The sequence below is a fragment of the Pogonomyrmex barbatus genome, unplaced genomic scaffold, assembly GCF_055798465.1.
Source record: "Pogonomyrmex barbatus isolate J1 unplaced genomic scaffold, ASM5579846v1 scaffold18, whole genome shotgun sequence".
In the NCBI taxonomy this organism is placed as follows: Eukaryota; Metazoa; Arthropoda; class Insecta; order Hymenoptera; family Formicidae; genus Pogonomyrmex; species Pogonomyrmex barbatus.
In genome coordinates this window covers 4,947,414-4,975,231 of record NW_028297114.1, presented here as the reverse complement: position 1 = coordinate 4,975,231, position 27,818 = coordinate 4,947,414, and the positions used below count along the sequence as shown (strand labels likewise).

At 39.9% G+C, this 27,818-nt stretch overlaps 1 protein-coding gene across 3 annotated transcripts in view; it reads right to left on the bottom strand.

Annotated features, from left to right (window-relative positions):
- Positions 1-396: 396 nt before the first annotated feature.
- LOC105431740 (nephrin) overlaps positions 397-27,818 on the bottom strand; it is a 97,012-nt gene continuing 69,590 nt past the window's right edge. For 2 of the 3 annotated variants that reach the window (XM_089074852.1, XM_011646153.3), the window contains 8 exons: positions 23,293-23,444; positions 19,627-19,902; positions 19,180-19,339; positions 16,241-16,566; positions 14,377-14,743; positions 4,320-4,571; positions 2,968-3,248; positions 397-1,666 (listed from right to left, as the gene is read on the bottom strand). In XM_089074852.1, coding sequence (XP_088930978.1) covers positions 1,523-1,666; positions 2,968-3,248; positions 4,320-4,571; positions 14,377-14,743; positions 16,241-16,566; positions 19,180-19,339; positions 19,627-19,902; positions 23,293-23,444 — 1,958 coding nt within the window. In that variant the 3' untranslated portion in view covers positions 397-1,522. Of the gene's footprint in view, positions 1,667-2,967; positions 3,249-4,319; positions 4,615-14,376; positions 14,744-16,240; positions 16,567-19,179; positions 19,340-19,626; positions 19,903-23,292; positions 23,445-27,818 lie in introns of those variants that run through there. The other variant, XM_089074853.1, reaches the window with a different exon arrangement.

The following is a 27,818-nucleotide window of genomic DNA, read 5'->3' as shown; positions in this document are numbered from 1 at the left end:
ATGAATATTCGATAGAGAAAAGTTTAGTTTTTTTTTTTTTTTTTTTTTTTTTTTTTTCAATAGCATGGCAAAATAGTTGATACATATTTTCTGTCATTAAGTGCAATCGAGATACGTATCGAGCAATGTTGTTGTATCCCACTTTTAGATATGTGTATTATACAACATGTATGTTCATATTATCGTTCAAGCGTTTCAAGTAGAGAAATTTCTTTCACGTTCGAAATGGAGAGAATACGAAGCATAATGGAAGCATAACACAAGTACGTACGTTGCGCGAATAAATTCGTCTCACGTATCATAGGAATTTCGCCTTCTCTCTCGTACCGTTCGTTCTTCGCTCTTAATGGAGAGGAGTATGAAAGGTCAAGTAGGAAAGACAAGCGAATGAGCTCGTTTGTGTAAAACAGATGAAACGTATTCTCTTTATTCGTATTCGTATGCCATCGAGTTTTATCTTACGCGATCGGACATCTTCTCGACTTAACGTGTAACGGATGAAATTCGGACATTAGTGACTATAATTCTAGGGCCAGGCTCGTGTCTATTTACAATAGATCTTTGTACAAAAACTAGTTCCATATAAACAGTAAAATCCACGTCTGTGTACCGCGTCAGTGATCGGGAACGAAGACGTCGCTCCTTAAGAGATTCTCTCGAGTTCGACGAAGTCTTTTAAACGAATATATTTTTCTGTTTGAATCGTTATAAAAATTTTGCGTACGAAAAACATGAGCAGTGATGAGCTTCGAATACGATCACATTAATATCGTTAGTATTTTGAGGATAAGGCTGGAGGGTGAGCTTTGATCGAAAATAATCTCCCCAATCGCATTAGCTGTATAAGGAGAAACAGTAGTAAATTTTGTAGTAAATTGTAAAAGTTCCAAAAGAATTAATACGCGACGTCCATATATAAAGACGCCATTCTGTGCGCGACTTGGGAACCAGAAAATAATATGAATAAAATATAAAGCATCGTTAAAATTTTTTCTGGCTCGCTTTAACCCAGCCTTATCTCCCTCGTTATTGACATTAACTACTTTTAGGGGTTAGACTCTTTGTACGTTACGATATATCGTTTATATCTCAATATGGCAGTAAAGAAATATTTCTGGACATGTACGGGGTATCTCTCTAACTCGCTAATGTCGTTTCACCTCGTCTCCCCCGTAAAATTATATATGAAAACGTAATGCCGCTCTCACTGGCGGCATCGGCGTAACGTAATCTCGAGGAGAGGCCGCGTTCCCATCAATACGATCCGGAACACACCATCAGCCTCTCTATGGTTTTGTACGGTAAACGTTAAGTGTGTTTCGCGGAGTGGTTCAAAACTCGTGTACCAACTCTATGGGAAGATACCACGTTAGACTTCGCGCTCGTGTCTCGGGGATCCATGGATCTCTACATAACGCCGTACTCTCCCCGCTCGTACTCGTTACATTTACACGTGTAAATATAATCGCCGGCGGCATCTTAGAAGCTCACGAGGTTGATCCCGCAGGGAAACCCTCCGAACTTATATACAGCTCTCCTGTATCCGATTCGAGCGTGTCACCACTTCAGGTTGATGGAATTTGCCTTGCGCGGAGATCGACGATGAAACGGGCCTCTGTGGCATCGACGAGAGCCCTTTGCTCGTCCTCTGAAGGCTATAATATACCTGAAAGCAAAGACCACGTCCGATATTCATCAGACTATTTCGTTGATTAATAAAGAAGATATGTGCACCGTGTATTTGATTCGCGAAAACAATATTACTGGCATATCCGTAAAAAAATTTTAATGTATTGAATTCGATCGCTGTGATCGTATAAAAGAAACAGACGATTTCAAACAAATTAATAAAACTGCATGAAAGTAATATGTGTTTATAGTTTCTTTTAATTCACCCACGATTATCAATATAATTAGGAAAAATGACATCCGTATTTTCTAGGTCGAGATGTTTTTGTATTTTTTCCTGCTCTGATTTCAATTGCTTACAATACATATTTTAAAAAAGCTATTGGTATATCCGATAGTTGAAAAATACTCTTTACGACATTGCACTATTCTTTCAATGCAATTAATTTAACGAATCGATATGTGGATTATTTGATTAAATAATACGCAATAGTCTGATGAATTAGAATTTTCTTTTTTTTTATATTTGTTTGATATGACGTAATTAATTCACCCATCTAAATAGAAAGAATCACCGACGAAGAACAGTGGAAGTCGAATACGAAGATGAGTTACGTACATCGGGACTGGCCTCGTCAAATTATCGAGAAAACTTGGACGTAATTAAACTTACGAAAGCGCAGATAACTCAAGACTCTGCTAAACCGGAAAAGTTAAAGTGGGAGACTGCCGCATATTGAAGCAACCGATTTCTCCTCTTGACTAACTTCCCATCACTCTGCCCCAAGCTTCTAATATTTAAAACAGCCTTTCTGATTTAGCTTTGCAGAAGTTAGATGCAATATTTCAACGAGGATCGAATCAGACATTACAGAATAAAAAATGCAACGCTAAGTTGATGCGTTCCGAGCATAGTTCGACCTACTTTTAATTCCCTTGCTCCTCATCGCTCGTCTATTTGTGTGCTAAAATTACAAAGTTTTTTTTCTTCCAAAATTTCATCGGAATTTTAAATAAACTATTTGACGAAGAAGAGTTGCGAAAGATTATAATATTAGTCAGTTATATTCAGTTCGCTAACTCAATGTAACCATATTTTCTTTGAAAAAAATCGTAGTTAGCATCAATGTTTTCCTCAATGAGGAAATCATAAATTTTCTTTCAAAAAACATCATAGTTCAAAATCACAATTCTTATCAGTTTTTTTCTCAATAAAGAACTCTTCGCAAGAATATTTATGGAAAATACTTTTCTCACTCTTCACAAGAATATTGATGGAAAGAACATTAATGTCAATGAATAATGAATGAGCAATACGCAATATTTTATTGTAATTACGTTTTGGTTGTTGCGCTGATTGTAGGCGTCCATCGCCATCTGCTTGAAATCAGCCATCGTGGGCGGATGATTGTAAACGCTGTGCTGAGACACGTGATTTTGCGGATAATTTATGGTAGGCGTTGGCAGGCAGTCGGTCAACATCGGATCCGGAGGCAGGTCTAGACCGTGCTGAACGATCGGCCTTTTCTCCGGCGAAGCGTCCTCATCGGTGGCGCGATCTTTCTTTCTTCGTTGTGGTGGTGTCTTATAGACGGGGGTGTACGTTAGGGGTCTTCTTTCTGCGGACAGATTTACGGAAGCCATGCAGAGGCCGAACGACTAAGCCGCTTAGTCGATTAAATCGAGAGAGAGAGAGAGAGAGAGAGAGAGAGAGAGAGAGAGAGAGAAGGCTATATTTTTTATAAATACCATCTCTTGTAAATGTGACATTTTAACATAAGTTTTACGACTGATTCATCATGACGGTTTTTCTTCTTTTATTGCACCGAGAGAAATAAAATTTATAGTAAGACTCCGCAAGAATTTGCGCTATTTTATCGATGAAACTTTCATTATGAAAGGCGGAATTTACGAGAGATCTCTCGATTTTTAAGTATCTCAATCCAACTTCATTTCCTGACATTATCATTATTCACGCAGCTCGTCCGTCGCGACGTAGTTCGCGTATTAATATCGCAAATGGAAATGTATTTTCATGGAAAAAGTAACGTCGCGGTGAAATGAATTTAAATGAGAAGTTTGTTTCATAAACTTGCTTACTATAAGTACAAAAACTAACATTACGTGTTTATTATTATACATTTGAAAAAGATATCAGATGAGAGATATTATCTTTATGTTTGTACGGATTAAACATATGCATAATGTGTGTTCTTTCAAGAGTACATATTCATAATATACATATCTTTTTTAAGATCATTTTAGTAGTCTTTAACTAGTAGTCTAAATTTATAACAATGATAAATATACGTATATAAAATTTTGTTGAATTATTATCATAAATTGAAAGTTCGATTTAGAGAACCGTTAATAAAGATAGTCCATATCGACATAACATTTTTATAATAAATCTTTCCAATAATTAAAAAAAATTAACAAAATATATAATTTTAGATAATTACAAAAAATTAAGATAGAGATTTGCTTTGTTGATTTGATTTGATTTGAAAAAGTTAAAATTATCATTTTTTTATCTTGCTATTTTGTCTTTCTTCATATTGTTTCTTGACAAAATTAGAAGACGATGCAACGGTCTAGTTCGCCAACGTAAAAAAAGAACCATCAATAGATATGCGTACAAGACAGTTCATGTAATCCTTTTCCAATGATTGGAATGTTGACAAACTCACCATACTCGTTGGGTATGATGTCCGGATCGATGTCATCGACCGCCTGCTTGGTCTGAGGGTGCACCGGGGTGGTTGCACCTGCATTAGGCGGCTCGCATACGATAGGAGCGTGCTTTGGACTTCCGGGTCGGCCGGTGGAGTGCTTCCGATAGAGCGCCGCCAGGATTCCAGCAACGGCCAGGGCCAAAAGGGTCGCCATGGCTGCCAAGCCCAGCAACAACGGATTCAGCATCGATGTTGCATCGGTGTTGCCTGCCGCGACAGTCGATGCAAAATGCTCGATCAACTGGAACTTCTATCGATCTCCCCGGAGGGAAGTGTATTCCTACTCGCTCGCTAGGAACGCGACCCACCCCCCCCTCTTTTCCCAATCGTACGTTCTATCCGACGATGGAATAGAACTTCGCAACTCGTAGAGCAGGAAGCGCTATAAGTAACTTTTCTTTCATCGCTCGCTCTCTCGCGTCTCGACGTTCGTATCGATGAAAGGGAAGAAAGAAACGGCGATACGGTTTAAGGGGGCGCGATTGCTCTTTCGTACTTTTCGATTACCCTCGCGCAGATTGTGTCACGCCATTCGTCGATCGTTGCTGCAAATTCGTGAACAGAATTCCCGGATTGCAGTAAGTGTTTTGTACGTTTTCCAGCTACTCGTAAATGACTTTTGCCAGGCACACCTGCTATTTGCTTCTCGTCGCGCACGTCTTCCCTTTTGTCTCGGTAAACGAAGGTGACAGAAAGGAAGTGATTCAATGTTTCCCTATTACCGACGCGTGACACCGCCCCGCACAAAGTGTATGTATAGCGGTAAATCGAAAAGGGATCATTGAACGGGCGTACCGCCTTGATATACATATATCGCAAAGCGCTGCTTTGAAAGTGGCCTTATTGCAAGAGCTAAACCTCCTTTGTGATAACGTCGTTCACAGAGTAGCGTAATCGCTAGAGCTTAAACTGCCTTAGAAAAAGACTGCTACTGCTGTTCAATGCAATAATTTCTTAGACAACATGCGTATCTCAAAAGCGTCTTTAAGCGTCTTTCAAGAAGACATTTTAAAGACGCTTTTAAAAAAAATGTTTGAATTATGTTATTTTTAATAAAAGCTTTTTGGAGCATGTATACAATATTTATAGACTCAAATATTGTACTACATGAACAATTTGCAACGTAACCTTTATAAATGTTAACTATCAGTTAAATCACTCTAGTATTTCTTTATTATTTCACGGTGTCACGGAACATAATTAAAGTACAGTTTTGTGAAAATGCGTTAACGAGAACACGAGACAGGAAATATTTGATAAATTAACGTGTCGTCACTTTACGTCATAGCGATATAGTGCACGATGATCATAGTTAAAGTCTAATTTGACACAATTAAATGCCGTGTACGTAGTTTTCTCGTTAATATGTTCTGAGTATATTTTTTTTTTAAACTCATAGTTATACGATATTTATTACACAATTATTTTTCTCTCAAAGAAATTAGCCACAAAGAAAAGCAATTGCCCGATTTTGCTCTTAAATAGGCAGATATAATCGCCGGACCATCCACACTCGATCACTCTAGATGAGAGAACGTCTAGATGACGCCCCTCCACTATATCTCTTTCCCCTTTTTGCCATGGTAGCTGACAGTCAAAGGAATAAGCGTCATCAATATCAGATGCCCGGCTTAATAAGCGCGATAATAATTAATGAAAGTATGTCTATCACAGAGCTTGATTACAGTTCAACCCCTCTACTACGTAAATGTCACATCGACGTGATATGCCGCACGTATATACGAACACCTACACCCCGCACACCTGACCTGATGCTTTTCTGCGTGTGCATGCGTGTGCGTGTCTCTTCGTTCACGTACGATGCGCGAGAGCATCCCGCCGCAAGGAGAATATAATTACATCAATTAACGCACACCCTGTCGCGCGTATACACCCGTAAAACTACCCCCCCCCCCCTCTCCACAAGAACGCTCGCGCAGGTCCATCCTCCGTACGAGAGCGCTCGCGTCGCACCTAAATATAAACCGATTTCATGTACGTTAGCATCGGAGATTACGTCCTGTCGATTCCGCATTTCCCTCGCACTGTCATAGGCATTTCGTTTAAATTTCTTTCAACCAAAATCACGCTACACGAGCCAACGTTGCAAACGGGTGTCTTTAATACGGAACACATCGCGTTTCGATCTGTTAGAATTTATGCAACGTAGCGAAATAAAAAAAAATCACGGCAAAATTATAACTGATAATAAATAGAGCGTTTGCTGTGTCACAAACAGATATTCGTATGTTAAATGTGCGAATATCGTTATTTTATATTAGGTAGTGATCTTAATAATGTAGAATATTGCAAATGCAAGTTCCGCACTTCGCTGTTACATTAACCACGGTAACTAAAGCTTAAACGAGCGGTAATTTCTGAAGCTACGAGCTTACAGCTCAGTTAAAAACACGAAAAGACGGCCGTGATGCGCCTTTTAAAGCTCGTTTAGCGTTGGAAGACCGCGGCCCATTCAGGACCTCAAAGAAATAAAACGGTGTAAACGAGATCGCTTCTAAGGTAGGCTGCGTCTTCAAGCTTATAGCCTTCCTTTAAGGCTTCGTATTTTTCTAGTTTATTGTTTGCGGTTGCGGTTGAAGTACTCTTTTAGCTCTCTTTTAATGAGGTTACTCTATTATCGGAAATATATATTCAATAATTATCAATTTTTTAAATATCTCAGACGTTAGAATAAACTGACAAAATTGTCTTCAATCATCATCTCTATTTAGCCATTTTAAAATAAAGCACTGGTTTTAGAAAATTAAGGCTCTAATTTTTCAAAGATATTCAAGCAAATAATTATTTTGTGTGTGTGTGTGTGTGTAAGACATCAGGTTGAAATATACGTGCAGATAATTATTCTATAACCATTTCTTCTTGAAGTTCATTTAATAATTATAAGATTAAATGTATAAACAGGATAGCACGTAAATTAATACTTCTGTAAATTCTATTTTATGTTTTCAATTAATGACTGTTTCGCATAAAATTGTAATAAGAAACGGCAAAATCTAGGATTATTATTAGACGATATTTAAATATCTAATTTTCACGTCAACGTTGTAAAATTTGTCGAAAATGAAAAAAATAAGAAGACGTGAAAAATATTATCTTTCTTAGCATTAACATACTGAATTTTTCATATTTAACTCGACGTCTATTTATAACTTATCATTTTCGGTATTTAATTATTACAATATAACAAATACATTTAGATCAAAGTACAAGATATATCATACATAATAACAATGCGTTTCGAATTGGAGATGCGACATTGCTGTTTGTAAAAATAAATAATCGTGTATTTGAAATTTAATCCTGACAGTATATTCATCAAAAACATCGCGTGCTTGCGTAAATTGCAAGCGAATAAATTCTCGGCAAAAGTCCATTATGCAAATATTATTGAGCGAGAGGATATGCACCTAAGAGAGGCACTTCTTAAGAGCTCGCTGAAAAAAGACGTTTAGGACGCATGGCATTAAATACATAAAATTTCATCTCGCGGGCATTACGACCGAAGTTTGTTAATAAGAAATTGCTGTAGATAGATTGCTCTTTACTTTGAGTAGTCGATAGTAAAACTTGGGCAGCATTTCCGCTTGGTTAACATGCCATAACGGTTTCGGAACCGATTAGACAGCCATACGAAAAGAGAGAGTTATCGAGTTCATTGAAACGCGCGCAAATCAATTAGGAAATTTCAGCACTACGTACGAAAAAGATCGACGAAAAGAAGCAGCTTGTTATGTTTGGTCTTGATGTGTCGCTCCTAAGATCAACTACCGTCGGGGTCGTTGAAATTTTTAAAAGAGCCGTAAATCCGCTGTTATCCGCAATCCTGCGGAAGACAGAGGTAGCTGGAATTCTTAGCTTGATGGGTATCCAGGGAGCATTCGTGATACTCGTTAAAGTTTGATTAGACTTTGATTGCCGACAGAAAGCGGACCAATTTAAACTCCGCCTCGCGGACTGCGAGGATAAAATAAAAAAAAAAAAAAAAAATAGGAGAAGAGAGGGGGGGACAGATCTAAAGAGAGGAAGAGAGGATAAACGAATCCGGAACGACATCCGGCGACCAAGTGAATGCGGGCATTACGTCTCGGCTTTGCTGCCGGTCCCTTCATGAAAGAATTTAGTCGAGAGCAGAGCTGTCTCTCGCTTGTACAAGCGACGCGCAGACAGTGTGTTTACATCAGGATATGTCTCTGGCATCGGGAGTAATTAAACTTTTTCCAGTGTGAAATTGCAGGATTGCACGCCGGTGCATCTGTACCGAGGTATAGTTGCCCGATCGCGAAAAATTCTGAAAATAGGAATATAATTGTGAGGAATGACGGTCGCTTGAGTTACATCTTGTAACTTTTCATGTGGCAAGTGACAAACAATAACTTTTTTTCCATTTGACTCTCTTAAGTTCGAACGGAAAAAAATTCAGCGTTATTAGAAACATGAACAGCGGCGGTAAATTGCAATTGTCATAAGAAAGAGAAACGTTGATAATAAAAATGACCGTAATATAATAAAACTTTAGGAAAAAATATTGCTCCCTCGTAAAACTTGATGTAATTATTATAATGATTCGTATCACGGTTGAGAGATAAAAAAGGGAGAGAATACGCGCGCGCGCGCAATTGTTTGCTTTAAACAGGATTTTAATGCACTCAAGCCGCTCTTTTGCTGCGCCTCGTGTTGACTATGCACTTTGTCTTACCTGCGTAAATAAGGTAGAGGCGACGCCGAGAACGCGTCAGGAGGAATTCTTTGTGCCACTTGACGTTGTTGTGCAGGCCCGTGTTAAGCAACGGTGCTATCGGACCATTCAAAAAATCTGTCAGCAGACTGCTAGAGAAAGCAAACTCTCGTCGAGCTTTGAATTCAGGTATTATTAGCTGACATCTGACGCTACAAGGGACTGTTCTCCTTTTTGTTGATAAAAGCAAATGGCACTACTTAAAATTCTTGCCCGTGTGTATGTAGTAGTAGTATTGTAGTAGTGAGACGAAATTTTTGAAATAACGCTAAAATGCCGGCATAAGGAAAGTGCACTAAAAATTAAATAACTCGCAAAGTTACACCGACCTGTGTTTTTCTGACCCGTTTATATTATTACATTTCTTACTATTTCGTTTGTTTCGAGATCACATCCAAATAATTTCGCCACAAATGCGGGGTGTATAATTAAAAATTATCGATGTGTCATTAACGTAAAGTTATTTCTGTAACTAGAAAATAGCTATTATTTTTTTTACCAACGTTTCAAAGATTTTTGCAAAAATGCACATCTGCGTCGTGAAATATATCACACATACACACACACACACACACACCCTGTCAAATTTCAAACGCGTTCGCGGTGTCGCGAAAACAACTTGCTAGCAACGTTGTGAAATATCACCCGCCAGCAATCCGCTGCATAAGCATCGACGTATTTCGGCTCGCTGCAGCACAGGGAAAGAGTTAATATTGACGTTCCCGTTTATCTTGTCGGTGGATCTCGTATACTTCGCGAAGATGTACGGCCTGTTGCGCGTTTTATGAAAACAATGTCAATCGTAGAACGATAAATCAAACTGCTGGTACTTTGATTCCAAATACTAGCGCGTGTCACCACCTTGTTCCTTTTTTCCTCCTCATCAGTCTCGTATCCGACGAGATATCGAGAAAACAGAGCGAGATGAGAGAAATCATGAGAAAATCAGACTGCATCCAACGAAGAATACTTGTGGCATAGACAGAGTTTGGATTTTTACGATAGAAATTCTCAACGAATAAAAGGCCAAACCGGCGGGACGCGAGTGAGCCGCTTTTCGGAGCGGGTAAAGTAATTCGTCCCAAATCGAAGCAATCCCGCGGAAACCCGAAACCAATTTCGAAAGAATTGCATTCTGAAACCGTCCACGTGGCAGGGCCCTGAGGCCAAACAACCGACTTTGCCGCACGTGAGAATGCCAAAACTCTTGAAAGACCTTGAGAACCTTGAGCCAGGATCGATTCTCTGGAAAGAACAGTCTTCGGGATATTCGCTCATTTCCTTTTCTCGTTAACGGAAGCCGAATGTTGCAGGGATTATCCCTTTTTCCGGATAATTACGCTCGCCTTCTTCTTGGTTGTCTATATTTAAATATCTCGGTGTCGAATATAAACGAGGCAAATTTAACTTCGTTAATCTAAATAATAGCAAGCCGCATAAATTCGTATCACGATGCTTATCGCATCTTTGATACGAAACTCTTGTAGGATTAATCCTAAAGTCCTAGTAATCCTTTTCGGAGAATTATGCGACTTATATGCGAATGGAGTTTCCAACAAGAATATTTGGATCGCCCCTAGCAATCCAAGTATCTTTACCCTCCCATCCTCGGTATCTCGTTTCTGTCTCCCGTTTTTCCTCCGCCTTTCCGCCGTCGCTGTCTCCTTTCTCGTGCAACGAGTTAACGCGTCGCGTCTGAAGATAGCGGTAACAGAAGAGGTATCTCTCGTATTTTTTATTTCTCGTAGGAGCGGCGCGGGTCAATGTACAAGTCGAGGATACCGCGTGGAAGAGAAAAGGTATTCGTCATCCGCTTAATTTTACTAATGGATCAGTCGGTACGCATTCAATGAGAGATTACGAAATGGTGGGGCGGCGGCAAGAGGCAGCTACACAATTTTCTTCTTACTTGTCTTAGCCACGCCGACTTGCCTTACCGCTTTTATTCCTCGTGCTCGTTTTCTTGTGCCACTGTGGCGTGCCGCGCCGAGTTACCGTTTTTCTCCTTCCGCGCTGTGGCAAGAGGAACTTCTCGACTTGAATCATATCTTCTTCTTGGCATGTCGGTATCGTTACCGACTAGCGTCTCGTTCGTTCGCGGCTACTTCTTGTTTCTTACAGGAGGTACCGATGAGGTACGCAAAAACGTTTCAGAAGATCTCCGCATGAACCGCAATGGTTTGTTGGAGTAAAGAAGAAGGGAAGTATTTGTTTCAAAATGTAATAAGCGGAAAGTGCAAAGTGGAGCTTTACCTCTGTTCTCTGTGTGAGGCGTAAATTATACGATCATACAACCATCATACAGCCATATATTTTAATAGTATCAAAGTTTACTGAATTTTACAATGACATTTCCAAATTTTTACATAGAAATTTATTTAGAAACTACTTATAGTATTTTATCCATGGAATTAAAAATATCTGTTATGATTGCTACGAGGAAATAATGCAGAATTGATTTCGAGGATCAGAATAAACAGACGCGTTAAAAACGCGGCATAAAAGTTGGCACAGCTGCCTTCCGTCGCTAACGGACCCCTACGGCTCTTTATAGGACAATGCTAGACGGGGACAATACAAAGAGTCCGCAAATTGGCTTCGATGGTTCGTAGACGGCCGCCATTCGGGCAAATCAGCGCCGCGAGGTTACGGTCGTCGAATCAATATTTGCACCTCGCCACCCTCGCACACAGAGAACCAGAGTGCAAAGTCAGGCGTGTCGGAATTAGCGAAGAAGGAAGGAAGGAAGGAAGGAAGGAGGCAGAGAGTAAGGAGGGTTGGACCCCCGGCAGCGAAGGGCGACGACGACGAGACGAGGGTGCGGAGAGAGAACGTGAAGGTATGGGGCGGCGGGACTACGCGGTTGGTGGCGTTAGAAATCGGTGGTAAACTGAATTAACCCCGTGTTGACCCGCGACCGTATGTTACCAATGACTTTCTATTACGTTGCCGGAGCCAGCATACGGATAGAGTCCATTATAATCGAGCATTGCTCAGAATGGAAAAGGAATGATCGAGATGCCGTCAACTGGGATGCTTGTGCAAACGTTAGACTCCCCGATCGTTCGTGCATTGGCCTCGCTCCTGCGAAAGATTTGTTGGATTTGTTGGCCTGGCTGGAGGTATTTGCCGAAACAAGAACGCGCAGCAACCTTTTACTTTCGCGTATTAAAGCGGCGGAAGCTAACTTCCGTTCGTTGCAGCTAAATTCGAGCACGCCAACCTTCCAGCAATTTTTGGTATGTAATGCAGTCTGCAGCACCTCGATCAAGCCGACGATTACGTTCTCGCGTTTTGGCTTTTTCGTGTCGACGAGCGACTGCACGAACAGACGCTCGGACGATAAGTTCTTTGAGTTTGATGCCTTTCAAGTTTGCAACATGGTTTAACGCCACCAATATTACAAGAAAATGTACCGAGATGTCAAGGAACGTTTCCTCTTTGCTTCGTTTCGTGAACGTAAAAAGAGTCTGCTGACAACGCAAAGTATTTCCTCTGATAAATATATTTATATCAGAAAATATATGTATTAAATTTATTAAACATATGTTTCCTAATTTGTAAGTTTATAGAATATAAATGTGATAGATTTTTCAAATCCAACTGCGTAAAAGACAGACAAAAAAAAATATAATATTTAACGAAAAAAATCGTCTATTTTATTTTACGCACTCGATATTTTTTTACGCATGAATCGAAATACGATTTTTGACAGAGGATATCGTCATGCCTCTTTGATTTTTTCTCTCCTCCTTTATCACTTCGGCTTTCTTCGATTTAGGCCAAGGGGAAGAACCCAACTGGCCACAACTCAAATCAACGAGTATGTCAACGCCGGACGCACGCTGTTTGCTATTTCCCCACGGAATCGCATGGGGAGTCGCAGAAAGCCAGTGAAACTGTCACGTCTCGTGCACCGAAGCGAGGTATAGGTGTTCGTTGATTGAGAGTAATCTGTTTTGTTAATTGCAAGGTCCGCAGAGTCCGATACCTGCGGTTGCGTTGTGCTACGTTCAGCATTACAAACTCTCCTCTCTGGCAGTAGTCGCTTCCACCACCATTCCGGGATGGTAGACCACCCGTCCGCCTCCCGTTCCTCACATCCTGGCTCACAACATCAGCGGCCACAGTGTGAGCCTGTCGTAGAGAACGGTCGAGGAGACTACGGTGGTCGGTTAACCGACTAATTGCAATACTGACGCGTCCGCTCGCAGTATTTGTGAAATTGCGATCATATCCGTCGTCCTTGCGACGCCTATCACCGGGTATAATAGGCGCTATCTGCGCACGCCGTAACCACACCCACGTCCGAACGCACGCTAATGGACCGTCAAAAGCGAAATTCAGCGTTTTTTTTTTTTTTTTTTCCGGCCAGGCCGCGTCATTTTTCAGAGAGCACGTCCGCTCCGCTTGGTTTTCAACAAGACCCGACGAGAAAAATATAGCGCGATTGTTATTGCTGCAGCAACTAACGATCGACGCGCGTAAATGCAGGAAGTCGAGAAAGGAAGCTGGTTTGGTCGCCGGCTGATGAATACAATGCAATCACTCTTTTTTATTCCCCGCGGTTAGCGAAAACTCTACTTCGTATAAAAAGCGAATATTTTTTTCCGCAATGGTACTTCGGTCCTATCCATTCCGCCGCGCGATGTGGAAGCGGGACAATTAACGAGCCATAAGTTCTCTCCGGAGCAAAGGATAATGCGGCCATACTTTGCATAATATAAGAAATTTGAATATAATGAAGAACGTATCGTAAAGAACTTTGTGTGATGCTACATCACAAATTTACATCACTACAGGCCTCTTCATCCAGAACTTTATAAGTCAACCAAATTGTGCTTATGATTCGTTTACGACTTTGCTCGGAGACGTTTTAGACTTAAGATCATTCTCCCTCCCTACTTACACATAATACGAGAATAATCATCTTCGCTAATGAGGAAACTTCTCGTAGCTTCCCTTAAACTCAGAATGAGTTCCGACATTCTTGAAATAAATAGTTACATTTATACGATTATCGAAATTTCAGATTCAGTCTTACGCTAAAAAGCCGAAGCTAATTTTAAATCTTTATTTTCTTTCTGCAATTAATATTTTTATTCAAGATCAAAAAGACTAAGATCCTTTGATCTTCGATGAGATCATCCAAGTTCTATTACACGTACGAAAAAGAATGAAACAACAGATCTCTCAAACTTTCAAGATTGAACCTCATCGATAGAAAAATATCTTAGGGAAGTTAAATGTACTCACCGGTCGTGTACATAGCGACACCCTTCAGGGTTACCGGCTCGAGGATGGCAGGCTCGCTCCTCCCCTTCGCATTAATCGCGTAGAGAAAAAGTCGATAGCTTCTACCCGTCGTTAGTCCTGCGACTTCGAAAGTCGGCCCGTTGGGACCTGCCGGCACGGTTTTATTTAGGAGAATCGGACTTCCGTCCTCGTCAGACACGACCTCCAGCTGATAACTGTATATCGGAAGACCTCCGTCGTAACCCTCCAGGCATCGGACTACCAGACCTGTTCCCGACTTCGTGCCAAGCTCCTCCATATCCAAAGGCGCCGACATCTCCGTGGCACTGCAATTGTGAAGGGCGTACGGGCGACCCGCGGCTATAACCTGCCAAGAAACAGACAGACCGGAGATAAAGTCTACCCCCTTCATTGCATTATGAATGACGTAAGGTTTGATGCCTGCGACAGTTGGATCTTAATAACGCCACCATATAATGCTAGTGCACACACAAAACTGCATAGTTTAACAGTAGTATAGTTAAAATCGCTATGTTTACATCGTGTGCATTCCTCTACATTGCAGTTTTCACAATGGGTGGAGAACGATCGATCTTTCCAGCAGCGACGGTAAACGACTTTACACACGTTCGAAGACTCATATGCATGTCAAATACGAGCACAGTTTGTATCGTCAAAGGAGGCAACCCCCGCATTCTTTGTAGATACCGTCGATCGATCAAAATGAAAATGTATTAGGAGCATAGTGATGCCGGAGTATACAATGCATGAAATTTATGAAGGAAATAGCTAGCAACATGACGCACGTCGTGTAAATACTAGAATATTTGAGGCATGCGGTATATATGGGTGGTTTAACCATTTTTCGATCCAGATCGAATATATCGATACTATCGTGGCTGGCGTAATGATCGAAAGAGCGCCGTGTTTCAACGCTATCAATCAAGAAAATCTCTTGATATCATATGGAGATAAAGTTCTACATTACGATGAACGGTGAAACACCATTTCTCGTGAGATTTTCAGGATTACTAATAGAATTTCTTCTTATAGCTAAGCAATTCTTATGCTAGGCAATTTAATAAAATTGCTATATCAATCTCGTATAAAGTAATATCTGAAGTATAAAAAGATCATATAGAAAATATCTATTGAAAATGCGCGTATGTTTGACAAAAATATGAATATCAAAAGTAATTTACAAGCTGTTATGTTTAAATACATTATAACATTTATATTCCAAATTAGTTGATTTCACATGCTCTACAAATTTTATGAAAGTAATATTAAGAAATTTAATAATAATTATATATATGTCTCTATTATATATATTGTCTCAGAGTTCAAATATATCACATCAAATTATTTGATAAATTTGAAATACTTAAACTTTCTTAGCGAAATTACTAAAAATAATTAATTTATGATCTATGATATTTCCAATATTTTATCATATAATTTTATAATTAAGTCCCAAATTAAACGACTCTTAAAGTTCGTTTTAAAACTAATAAATTAACAAAGAAAGATATTTTTAATATATCTATTCTCTTCCTAAAGTTATCCTGCCAACTTTTAATAATTAAATATATCGATATTTTTATTTAATAAATTATGTAAATAAAATCAATTTTAAGTTAACGAAGAATTTATTATCACACGACCAAAAAATACGACCAAAAAAGAATAACTCCGTATTTTAATAAAAGCGATCAATATGCGCAAGTCTATATACATATATATAGCTCGATATATTCGCGCCTTGAATTAAAAGCAGGGGAATTCTGAATCGCATCTTGGAAATCGCTGAAACGCTAAGAAGCAAAAGAAGAAAAAGATACGATAGGGGCGAAAAGATACTTGCCTGAAAGAGGCAGGCTGTTCGTTGTATGCCAACCTGATTAGTCGCCCGGCATGACACCGTACCGTAATCCATTTCCGAGGCTGGTGTATAATTCATTCTGGACCCGTGAAACTGCTGATACTCTTTCAGGCTGTCTGATGTGCCAGGCGCCGATGCGTGGGAGTAACGCGCGTGCGGAACGTCGACGAGCTCGCCGGAATTATTGAATGTCCACTGGAAAGTCAATGGCGCCGGATGGCTCTCTACGGAACAGACTAACGACACGGTCTCCAGTTTCAAAGCGCCCACCACCACCTCGCTCCTGCCCTCTTTGCACACCGGCGCATCTGCAAACAAAGTCGTCGTACTTTGCCAACGGTGGCCTTTCTACGAACAACGATGGAGTAGCGCAAAGTTTGAAGTACAGAGTGATTTATGGCCCGCTTGTCAAGATTAATGTATAACAAAGTGTATGCAAGTCGACGTTCTTCTGCCTCGAGAAATTTCATTGTTCGATGATAAGCATAAAAAGCTATTCTGATTAATTTATGTTTTCCCGGGTCGCGCGCACCGTGCGTACAATCGTAAATCAATCAGCATTCCGTTCCTGTCGTAGAAATAGTACTAACGGCGATTTAAATGGATATTCGACGTTCTGTTTCGTTCTACAGTCGCATTGATGTTGGTTTCGCGCGCGCGCGCTCGGTATTCCGGTGAGATCCGCGAGTGTCAAACGGAAGAAGAAGCAGCTCGGCACCGTTCAGCCGGTTGTACAGTCGATCGATAGTCTAATAGGAAATTCCCTTGACATCGGTATTTGCGATAGGCCATGACATGCGGAAGTCCCACACGGCGGGAGTGATGATTTACGACCGAAGGCTGGGAATCACGGATAGAGAGACTGTCTGGTTGCAATTTGATATAGTCTATGCGGTACTAAATTAATTGCCAAGATGAGAAGTTCGAGAGACGTACCGCAGCGGCATATCGACGTATGTATCATCAGAGGTACGTCTGTTTACCAAAGGATGATATCTCACGATAGACGCTTTGGAATAATGCTCGCTCGCGAAGTTGAATAAGACACAGATAGTGGAGAAATCAGATCGATCTCTTCGATCTGCATTTAATGCGACGTATTCCGAGGTGGAAATCGCTTCGCAAAATGCCACAAGGCACTTTTTCTCGGACACCATCTCTCAGTATTTTGAGATCCTTTTACAAACCGGGTGCGTTTATTTTCTTCAAATATCCTTCAACATATAGCCATCTTATTTGATTCTCCTTTCATTCATAAAAATAATATTTTCTTGAAAATTCGCTATTTTATCGTTTCACAACTTGAACAATTTAGGAAAATGTGTGACAAAAGACAATGTTATATCTAACATAGATACGTATTTTTAAGAAAGATATAATTTGAAATAGCTTCGTAATTTCTTTCAAATAAAAAGACCAATTGTTGAGTCAATGTTTGTCGCTTGTAGATCAATTCAACAATCATTTTCATTTCTTTTTTTAATCTAGTGAAAACAAATAAAATATCTCATAATAGATGTTCGAAAACCAAATCGCATATATTTGTTAATTATTTAATTATTTAATCAACACTTACTTATCTATTAACTGTATGTCCAAGAAAATCATGACTTCGAAATATTTTATACCATTACAAATATCAATGTAAAGAAATCTAACAAAGTTCGGAAATGAAGACATATATATTTATAATTATAAAAATTTATACTTATAAGAGAATTGTGACTGATAAAAAGCATGTAAATTTAAATTTCTAACTCTTAGATTCAAAGTTATCAAGATTTGAATAAATTCCAACACATATGTATAACAATGGATGTTAGCAAACTTCTAAATTTGTGAATCAAATATGTGTTGACCGGGAAGCTTTTCCTACTTATACGATTTGCATTGCAAACGGTTAAAGTTGTTTGGAGCAGAATCTATAGATCTTATTAAACTCATACCATCAAGAAAAGTATTGCAAGAACAATCTTACTTTTTTCTTAAAAATTTCATCTCCAGATATATCTTTTTTAAAACATATTAGAATAAAGACACATAATAAATTTGTGCATCTTAATACATCTAAATTATAGACAAGAATATATAGTATTTAATAAATCACGTCACTAAGTGTAATATAAAATATTTAAAACGATTCGAACAAGATAAACGTGAGGAGAAAATTTTTTATCTGATACGACGCGATTTACGTCATTCGTATCACGCGCGGAATTATATTGTGACGTGATCACGAGTTTGTTTGAAATCCCATGCGAATGCAAAAGATCGACGTCGTCGGCTCCGCAGAGGAGGAGGGGGGGGGGAAGAGGGGGGGAGAGGGTTTGGAACATCAGAACGGATTCGCGATCTCCTTTCGGTTACGTACATTCCGCCGTACGTCTGCTTCGGCCTAGCTTAGCACATTGCCAGCCTGCGTTCACCCACACATGAATATTCAGCTACGCTTTACATAAACTGAATATGCATCGCACAGTCCTTCCTTCCCTCTTAGGTCATTTACAAGATGCAGATACGCCAGGTTGGCACCAGGGGCACCGACCATTCTAATAGAATAACCCGCGTTCCGTGTTTCACAGAAAACTATATACCCTATTCTACCGTGCTCCCCATCCCCCATTATCCTCTATCTTCTCGTCTCATCCCCGACTTAACCGTCGGGTTCGTTTCTCACGCGTTCGACAAACGCCTCGCTGTACTCGCCTCTCTGCACACTGCGGAGTTGCTTGCTTACCATCGATTAAGTAATTATCGAGGGATCGTAGCTGCGAGAGGGAAATTACGGAATCGACGCGCGTTATGAAGGACATACGCTCCAATGTTATTACGGACATTGTTTACCCGGGTCAATTTTCTCGATCGAGATAATTCGGCTATTAATTATGTGAGAGAATTTGCAAATCATGCCTTCCACTTACACATTATCTGAAGGGACACCGGATTACTGGCTGTCTTTCCCTCGCTGTTCGCGGCGAGACAGGTGTAATCGCCGGCGGAGTAACGAGTCAATCCTTGGAGCACCAGGGAATGGTCACTGAGAACCACGCCGGCCGTGGAATTATTCTTCAATTCCTTGCCCTGGAAACATCGTGCGAATTCGAATCGCGAGGTAAAATGTGAATTTAACAAAAGTATACAAGTCCCTTAATTGCAATTATAATGTAATTTTAATGCTCGCGCACCGACAGGTGGAAACCTGTACATAATAAAGAACACGTGAAATAGTAACGCATGCGAGTTATCTAACGAGAGAACGAATTACATTTGCATAAAGCGGCGCGGGTGTACAACAAAACGCAAATACGCCGTGAAATGTTTCCCTCGGATATCGTGATATCCGACACGCGAGTTACAGCGGTACTTACATCTTTGAACCAAGCGAGCTTGTACACCTTCGGATTTGCCCGCACTATACACTCGAAGTATACGTCGTCGCCCTCTTTGATGTCGTCCGGATTCAGCGTTTCGCCCATCCTTAAGTTGACCACCGGTTGGTATTGTACGTCAAGCCGCCACTTGTCCTCCAACGCGCTGTCCGGTATATTAGGATTTTCCGCGCGGCATGTCAAATATTTACCGTCGTCCTCTATAGTTGGCACGAAGCTGAGGATGCTCAAAGTTTGGTTATTCTCGAGCGGATACTGCAATTAAATATGCACATTTGATTCTGAAATCGAAACGTTTCGACGATAACTAATACGCGAAAATATGGACTGACATCGACTTTCCGACTTTGTCGGAGATTAAATAATGCAGTTGATTTAAAAAGCGATATTTCGAGTAACGATTATTCGAGACGGCTTCACGTGTCTTAAATATAAAATCGAATATCATTTTATACGTTTCCACCCAAGGAAATGTCAGATTTTCTCGAATAAAGTTTTAATTCGCAGAAACTTGGAGACTTTCCTCTATGTTCGTATTCGTCTCGCGATGTCGAATTAATTGAGTTGTAAAACTTTTACGATATCCGAGATTAAAGAGGCCTATCGATCGAATAAACTAATCAGCGCATTAACAAATTCCGCTATCTGAACTCGCATGATTCGAGCTTCTCTCATTTCCCACGTCGAAAGCACCGTTCCATTTTTCATGCGGCGTCACGCGTTTGCTGCTAATATTAATTTAACATCGTTGGAAGCTGTTAGGCCAAAGTGATGCCGAAATAAAAGAGCGCCGGGGATTAACGGTTTTTCAAGATTTATGATGCTTAGAGCAACGACGGGAAATGGAGGTCGAAGCGGGTGCGGGTCACATCGCTGACGCTTCCTCTCTCCATCACGGCCCGTGTCCCTCCCGCTTTCACGATGTCATTTTAATGATAGCGCCATCGAACATATATATCGGAAAAGCCATGTATCCGCATCAGTATCGCGAATACGATGAATGGAAGTAATGGTTCGTCAGGATGAATGTGGCACGTCGCTGTCTCTCTTATATACACTTCTGCCGACCGTAGCTCGACGCCCTTTCTCGCTCGCTTCCCGTCTCGCTTTCTCTATCTCTCGTGCAATTTTTTTTTTTTTTTTGTAAGCTTCGCTGCGTTGTACTTTCAGTGCGCCTCAGTGCGACGCGATCGAATTTTCCGATAAAACCCTCCGGACAGTCCAACACACGGGCGATATATCGATATATCGTGCTGGTAGATCGTACGCGAACTGACGTTACGGTCACACCGTTTCGCATACGTCGACCGAATGTTACCGGTCTGGCATTTCCAAGCCACGGTTTCTAAGAGGATGTGAACGCATCCTCGTGGACATGACGGAAAAGTGTTTAACTTAATCGATTTTGCGTCCACGCGGATTATATCAAATTGAGCATAAATCCCACGATTACTTTCTCAGGCTGTCGCAGAAAAAAAAAAAATAGCAAATCTAAGAGATACAAGCAAATTGTAACAGAAAAAATACGAAGGATAGATATGGTTTTTTCAGTGTCACGACAAGATCGCGAGGTCCAAAAGTAAAAAAAGACAATTTCCCTTCGCGTTCCTGTCATATCACACGGGAAAGGGAGAGATACTCTCTCTCATAAAAATTTGTTCTACGTTTTCAATTTGTAACGCATTGAAAACTTCACGATGGACAAATGTATTTACGTATCCACGTAATAATATGAAAAAATTTGTAATATAACTTTTTGTAAAATATCCCGATGTCATCATGTATGCGGTAATGGTCGAGTGCTTCAAATATTTTCGCTTGCAGATGATCATGAAATAATGGCGCAGTAAAAATATATGATATAAGCATAAAATGATAATGTCGCTCTGTTACCATAAAATAGTCACCATAAAATTCTGATACGTGGAAATGCTGAATACTTTTCATCAGCATACTTAATACTTTTATGTATTACTAATTTATGCGATACAATAGAAAAGATAAAAGCTACTATTAATATATTCCGTAATCCCTATAGATTTTAAATAAAATAAAACGTGAATTCACATAAAGTATCAAGAATATTATTGCAAGATAAAATTGCATTTTACTACAACTCATATTATTAGGATCAATTACGTTATATGTTGTATCATTTGTTGCAACATATGCGAAATTATCATTTATTGCTTCATTGTTAACCAACCGCAGCTATAATATCGATTAGTTTACATGTTGCTTTAATATCTATGCATAATTATTTTGAATATTATAACATCATGAATATGCGCTATAGATACTATATCATTTAACGATCACAAAGATACCGGTGAATGTTTGCCATTTCAATTGTTAAACTTCAATAACTGACCCACCATTGTGCATTAATTCGAAAGATATAACAAGGATGACATTATCGTTATTTATTGAATCGGTACAATATCGGCTGACGTACGGTACACTTTTATGCGAAAAAAATGAACTCGTGAAAGCACACACGACACGGGATTAGCGAGATGGCTTTCTGAAGTAAAGGGGACAGTTATATTTGGAGAGACGTTTTAAATTTAGCGTTTTCAAGAATTACCGAAACATTTCGTGTCACAGGCGGTGGACGGGAGCACCTACGTCGAAAATAGGAAAAGAAAGTTAAGCCTCGAAAGTTTATCAAGCGAAGATCCACTGGATCGTTCGCAAACTTCTGTACTTTCTCTGTCACTGTGAAAAAAGTGTCGGGATATGTCGGGATATGTCGAGGCGACGGGATGAACGAACGAAAAAGGGGAACGGGGAGAGGGGGAGGGCGCGCGAGAAGTCGCCCGCAAGAAAAACGAAATAACTGCATCGCCCTAACTTCTGGACGAATCGTAAACTGTGGCAAGTTACGGGACGTCGATTTCAAGAATTTTCCCCCGAATTGTGCAGCGCACTTCAGCAATGCTTTCCGTTAACCGTTTTCAGGAGACAACACCGAATGTTCGCATTCGGCCGACGCAGCGGAGCAACCCGATAAAAACACTCGGCGCTAACTTTTCCGAATTAGGATACTCGGGAGACGAGTCGTGAATCAGCCATGTTCTTTCGCATGTGATTGCGATTTCCTTCCGACGATCGAAAGTTGATTCCGAAAATCGCTTGTAAAATTACCATTGTAAATTTGAATCTCCAATACTTGATGCATCAGCACGTTATCATTGTAATGTTAATCCGATTATAATATCTTTCAGCAAATTTGAAACACGAAGTAAAAAAAGAGATAATTTTGCACCGTAATGAAGTAGTCTTACTAAAATAAGATTCGACTTCAGATTTAAAATATCCTGCGGAATAAAATGGGAAGAAGATTTATACTCGCGATTCAATACTAACATTTAGTCGCTCTAAATTTTACTCACGTCATCATGTAAGAAGAGCATTACAAATTTACTTTCGTCGCTAGAAAGTTATGGACAAAATGGTAATATTTAACATCCTTAAATAAAGAATCAGAAAGAAGAACTTTTTACTAACTAATCAAAAACGTTTGTTTTTCCCATTCGCATTTGAATGATGTAGCTTTCTTCTTTAGAATAATTTCTACCTTCTTTTCATATAGAATTCGTCTTATCACGTACAATTCACATGCAATATTTATAGGAAACTTACATTTTTAGATGCCTTCATGATTGGCTTGTTTGCTTTCCACCAAGTAATCATCGCCTCTGGCCGTGAACCGCTCGTGCGACATTCCACATCATAATTTTTGTCAGCTGAAACTTTTGTTTCCTTCGTCAGGATTTGAACTATCAATGGCTTTACTGCAACAATGAAAAAGATACAATTGTTTCCTGTAATTACTGTAAATTATAGAACGCATTTTTCGGATTTCCTTGTGTAAGGAAAACAAGCTACTCCAATTTAATAAGCGGAAAAGCCTTCTTTACGTGAAACAAAAAACGTAATGTAATTTGTATGCAAGGTAGTTGTTTATGTTTATTATTCGTAATTCGGTATTCTGCTGTCATTTAAAGAAGCGGATACTCCACATATAATATAATGTAATGTAAACGTTATTATATGAAAAATCCTATTGTATTTTATAATTTGCATTTTTCTCCCTTTGTTGTATTTAAAAAAAGCTGCACGTTGCAAAGATAAATAAAGTTATATCGTTAAGCATCGTCTGCGTGCATAGCCAAGTTTCCGCTATGGCGGATCTTAATTTAATCAACTTTATTCGGATCGCGACTGTTTCGAAGTTGTCCCCTAGCGAGAGAAATCGTGAAAACGGCTCTCCGTTACTACAAAAGCGGTGGTGCTCAGTTTTGTACCGAGAAAAATCCGGGAATAAGATTAAACGGTCGGAATAACGACAAAACTGGGCTGTCTAATTCCGAGAGAAGCTGGGAAACGTATTCGCAAAATCATTCCGAAATTTCGTCGCCTGGCAAACTGAAAGAGAATGCTTCGCGAACGACAAAAGGAATTAAAGAATGGTGCGGACCGCCGAAAAAAATTTGATTAAAATCCTGCTTTTCGCATGGCACGGTACATTTTAATTATTTACTTCTCACATTTACGAAATAATCGAATTTCTAAAAAGTCTGAGATCATTACAAAAGAAAAAAGCATTTAATTTGAGGCAAGTCTTATCGTTATATCGTCTATATCATTTAAGACAAGTTATCGTTCATATTTTTTATCCTTTATTTTAGTGAAATATAAAATATTTCCTTTATTTTTATTATGAGAAATTTTATTGTAGCCTGTTTATAAATATTTTTTGTAAATAATTTTTTAGTCATTAATTTTATGATCATTATAATTATTTTGAAATTTAGTTTACGAGAATATTTGTAATTTAATATTCAAAATAAGAACCAATCTCCAATAAATCTTTAAAACGATATAAAGAAGAGCATATTTTCTCACATGAAAATGTCAATGCAAAATTGTAATCATGTATTTTGTATGACCATTATTAACGATTTCCAGTTTTATCTCAGTGATACAGAAACTCAGATTGAAAATCTAATTCTGTATCTAACTATTTTAATCGCACTGATGTAAAAAAAGACACAAGATGTTAACCGAAAAGGAAATTGAATAAGCTTTGATTATTTTGAAGATTACTTTGAATAGTATCTTGACCATCGACGATACGCTAAATTTGAAACTCGAGTGTTTTATTTTCAATCTATCCTTGATCTTAATATCATAAATAATCAATGATTACACTTCAGTTAATAAAGAGGTCAAATCCCTTGTAATCAGATTATTTTGCTTCTAACAAGAATTACTTTCCTTTACTAAATCTACCTACATATCTTTCTATATTCATTTTTCACGTTGTATTTCTGCTTCAGCGAATATTTCATATTTATCGATTAAAAACGATTGAGAGAGAGCTTCGCAATTCGTGATATAATGTTAGTGTCACTTGGCCATCCTCGTAAATTCTAACGCATGCTTATGCGCCGCCACGGCCAGCAACTCATACAACCCCTAATTGCCATTAGTTGGTAGCCACTTCTCCGAAATTGGTTCCTCCGTTTCGCTTTATGTCCTCGTCCTGACACAGACACAAGTCCACATACACACCACATCACACACACACACACACACACGCGCGCGCGCGCGCGCGCGCGTGCATTTCTCTCTACGAATGAGTTTGATGACCCTCACGTTAACACCCACACTCGTAGAAATTTTTGTTCATTCGAATAATCAACTTCCGTGTCCACTCGGCCGATGATAAAAAATCCATTTGATCGGTTTAATACTACAAACGATAATGCAATTTGGCGCGGAAATCGCCTTGTCGCGCAATAAAAAATCCACTTCAACTAGACGTCTCCGGAGAAATTAGGTTTTAATTAAAACATGTCGAGAGCGCGATTATGTTCGAGAGTAGCTTAGTTTCGCGCAAGGTGGATCTGAAATACGTATGAGGGCCTGATAGGAGCGACGGCGCAAGTTGTATCGACGGGAGCATCACTCCGATGTGCCGGGCACATCGCGTGTACGTCGATCGTGATCGCGCCTCACGGTTCCCGAGGAACGAGGAGAAAGGATTGTATCTATTTTCGACGTTCAATTAGAACAAAAGCACGCAAAGCCGGTGTGCAATTGCTTGGACGAGTAGCGATAGCTGATTTCTGCTACGATATCCGCGAAATCGACCCTTCGACATTGCGGTTCCATTGTCGTTCGTAATTCAGTGATCGCCGACAGCTTTGACAAATTGCTCCACTCTATCAGTCGTGTTAGATATCGTGTTCGCACGGCTCTAGTGTTTTCCTGAAACGGCTTGTTAATTTACCTCACGACTGCTCGCTCGAAAATTCAGGATGAAAGGTATACGTCTGGTATAAACCGAAAACGGGTAGTAGTCTCGAGAAGCCTCGAAGAAATCTTAAAGATTTATACTTTTACACCTGGTGGTTTTACAAATGTGGTACTGAATTCATTAAGTCAATCAAAGAAAGAAATCTCACGATCACATCAATGTACGTGCTCGTCGTTCTTTCTTCGCACTTGCGTAAGTTTCGGATTTTATCGTTAATCGTAACGCGCATTCGTCAAGTTTTACTCGTATATATTATCGAGGCGCTGCAGCGGCGCGATGTCGTTTGTGTACGCCGGCGAACAAACGTCCGTGAATTAACGCTCGCTGCGGGCCGTGCCTTAATGGTTTCACGCGTGTTTACCGTGGCGTTATCGTTTGTTCGAATAATTCCCTACGAGTCGACGCCCCCCGGGACGGCGCACTTATCAAACCTGGCGCTCTTCGCACCTTCCCATTTATTTCCAGGCGGTTGAACGGCCACCTGCTCCGTCGAAAAGCGCGCCGTGATTCCCGGCGCCGACCGAAATCAATGCCCCGAGAAACCGTCGACGACGAAAAGCGCATGGCTCTCGGGCGTGGAGAAATCTCCCCGGTCTTATCGCCATCGGGGAACGAGGGCGAGATAACTCCCTGATGAATGACGATGATGTCCCGCGTGTCATGGAAACGCCGCGCGGTTCAACGGGAGAGGACGGGATTATTAATTATTATCAAGCGAACGATTCCCGACGCGCATGACCGCGCACGAATAAACGTCGCGTGCGCGCGCGGGTGAAGGTGCGTGATCGTGTGTGCGTGTACGTGTGTACGTGCGTGCGTGCACCGATGCACGCATGACCGGATGCGAATTAGCGCAATTGCAATTGGCAAGTCTAGCGAGCCGTTTATCACATTGATACTGACTTTAATTCTTAACCAACGGCACGAATCGTCAAGCGTCGCGCAGAAAAAGCGCCGCTGCTCTCTGTTTCACTCTCGCAAAAAATTTATGAACAAAGCGTATTTGCATGCCACGCCACAGACATACCGGACCACTCCGAAAGCTTCCGTCACGCCAGCCCGCGTCACGCGTTTCGTGCCCAACCACTTATTTTTCACATTCTCGCCGATCGAATCTCGCTACAACCGCGCGATACTGTTGCGAGATGTCACGGCATTACGAGAGCTTAGTCCTTAATTTATCTATTGTTATAGAATAAATTCACAAATTAATTTCTATTAATTAAGATAATTAAGATAATTAATTATAAATTATTAATTATAAACGTGCACCTTTAATCTTCAAACTGAGACACGGTATCTCAGTCAATCAATCTCACTCAATTAAGATAAACTTCAAACGCGAAGGATTAAATCTTGACGAAGGGGATAATTTATTGTTTAAAAGCGTTCAATATCTCATTAAAATTTCAAGGTGATTTATGTGGGAACAATTAAGAATGAATTGATACGCATTCGAGCAGTCAGGAACGTGGACATGCATGTTTACTATTATTTGTTCTATCGAACGTATTCGACGTGCATCGCAATGTATGAATTAATAGTCATCACCCACGGGAGTGTACGAAATTATTCGCATACAAGAGTATGCCCGCGTCTACTAGTTACATATACTGTTTGATTATTTATGCTTGGTATAGGATTAGTTGCTTATGCGATCTACTCTTTTGCATAATTATCAAAAACTTTAATGCAATTTCTTAGAATAAACGCAATTGCAAACATGAACATGTATTGGTGTATCCAAGGTATTTTTTCGGGGGAAGGAAGTTTAGTAATTCTGTTAATACACAAACAACATTTTTTTGCGTTAATAAATTGCTTTTTTCGATATTTTAAAGCT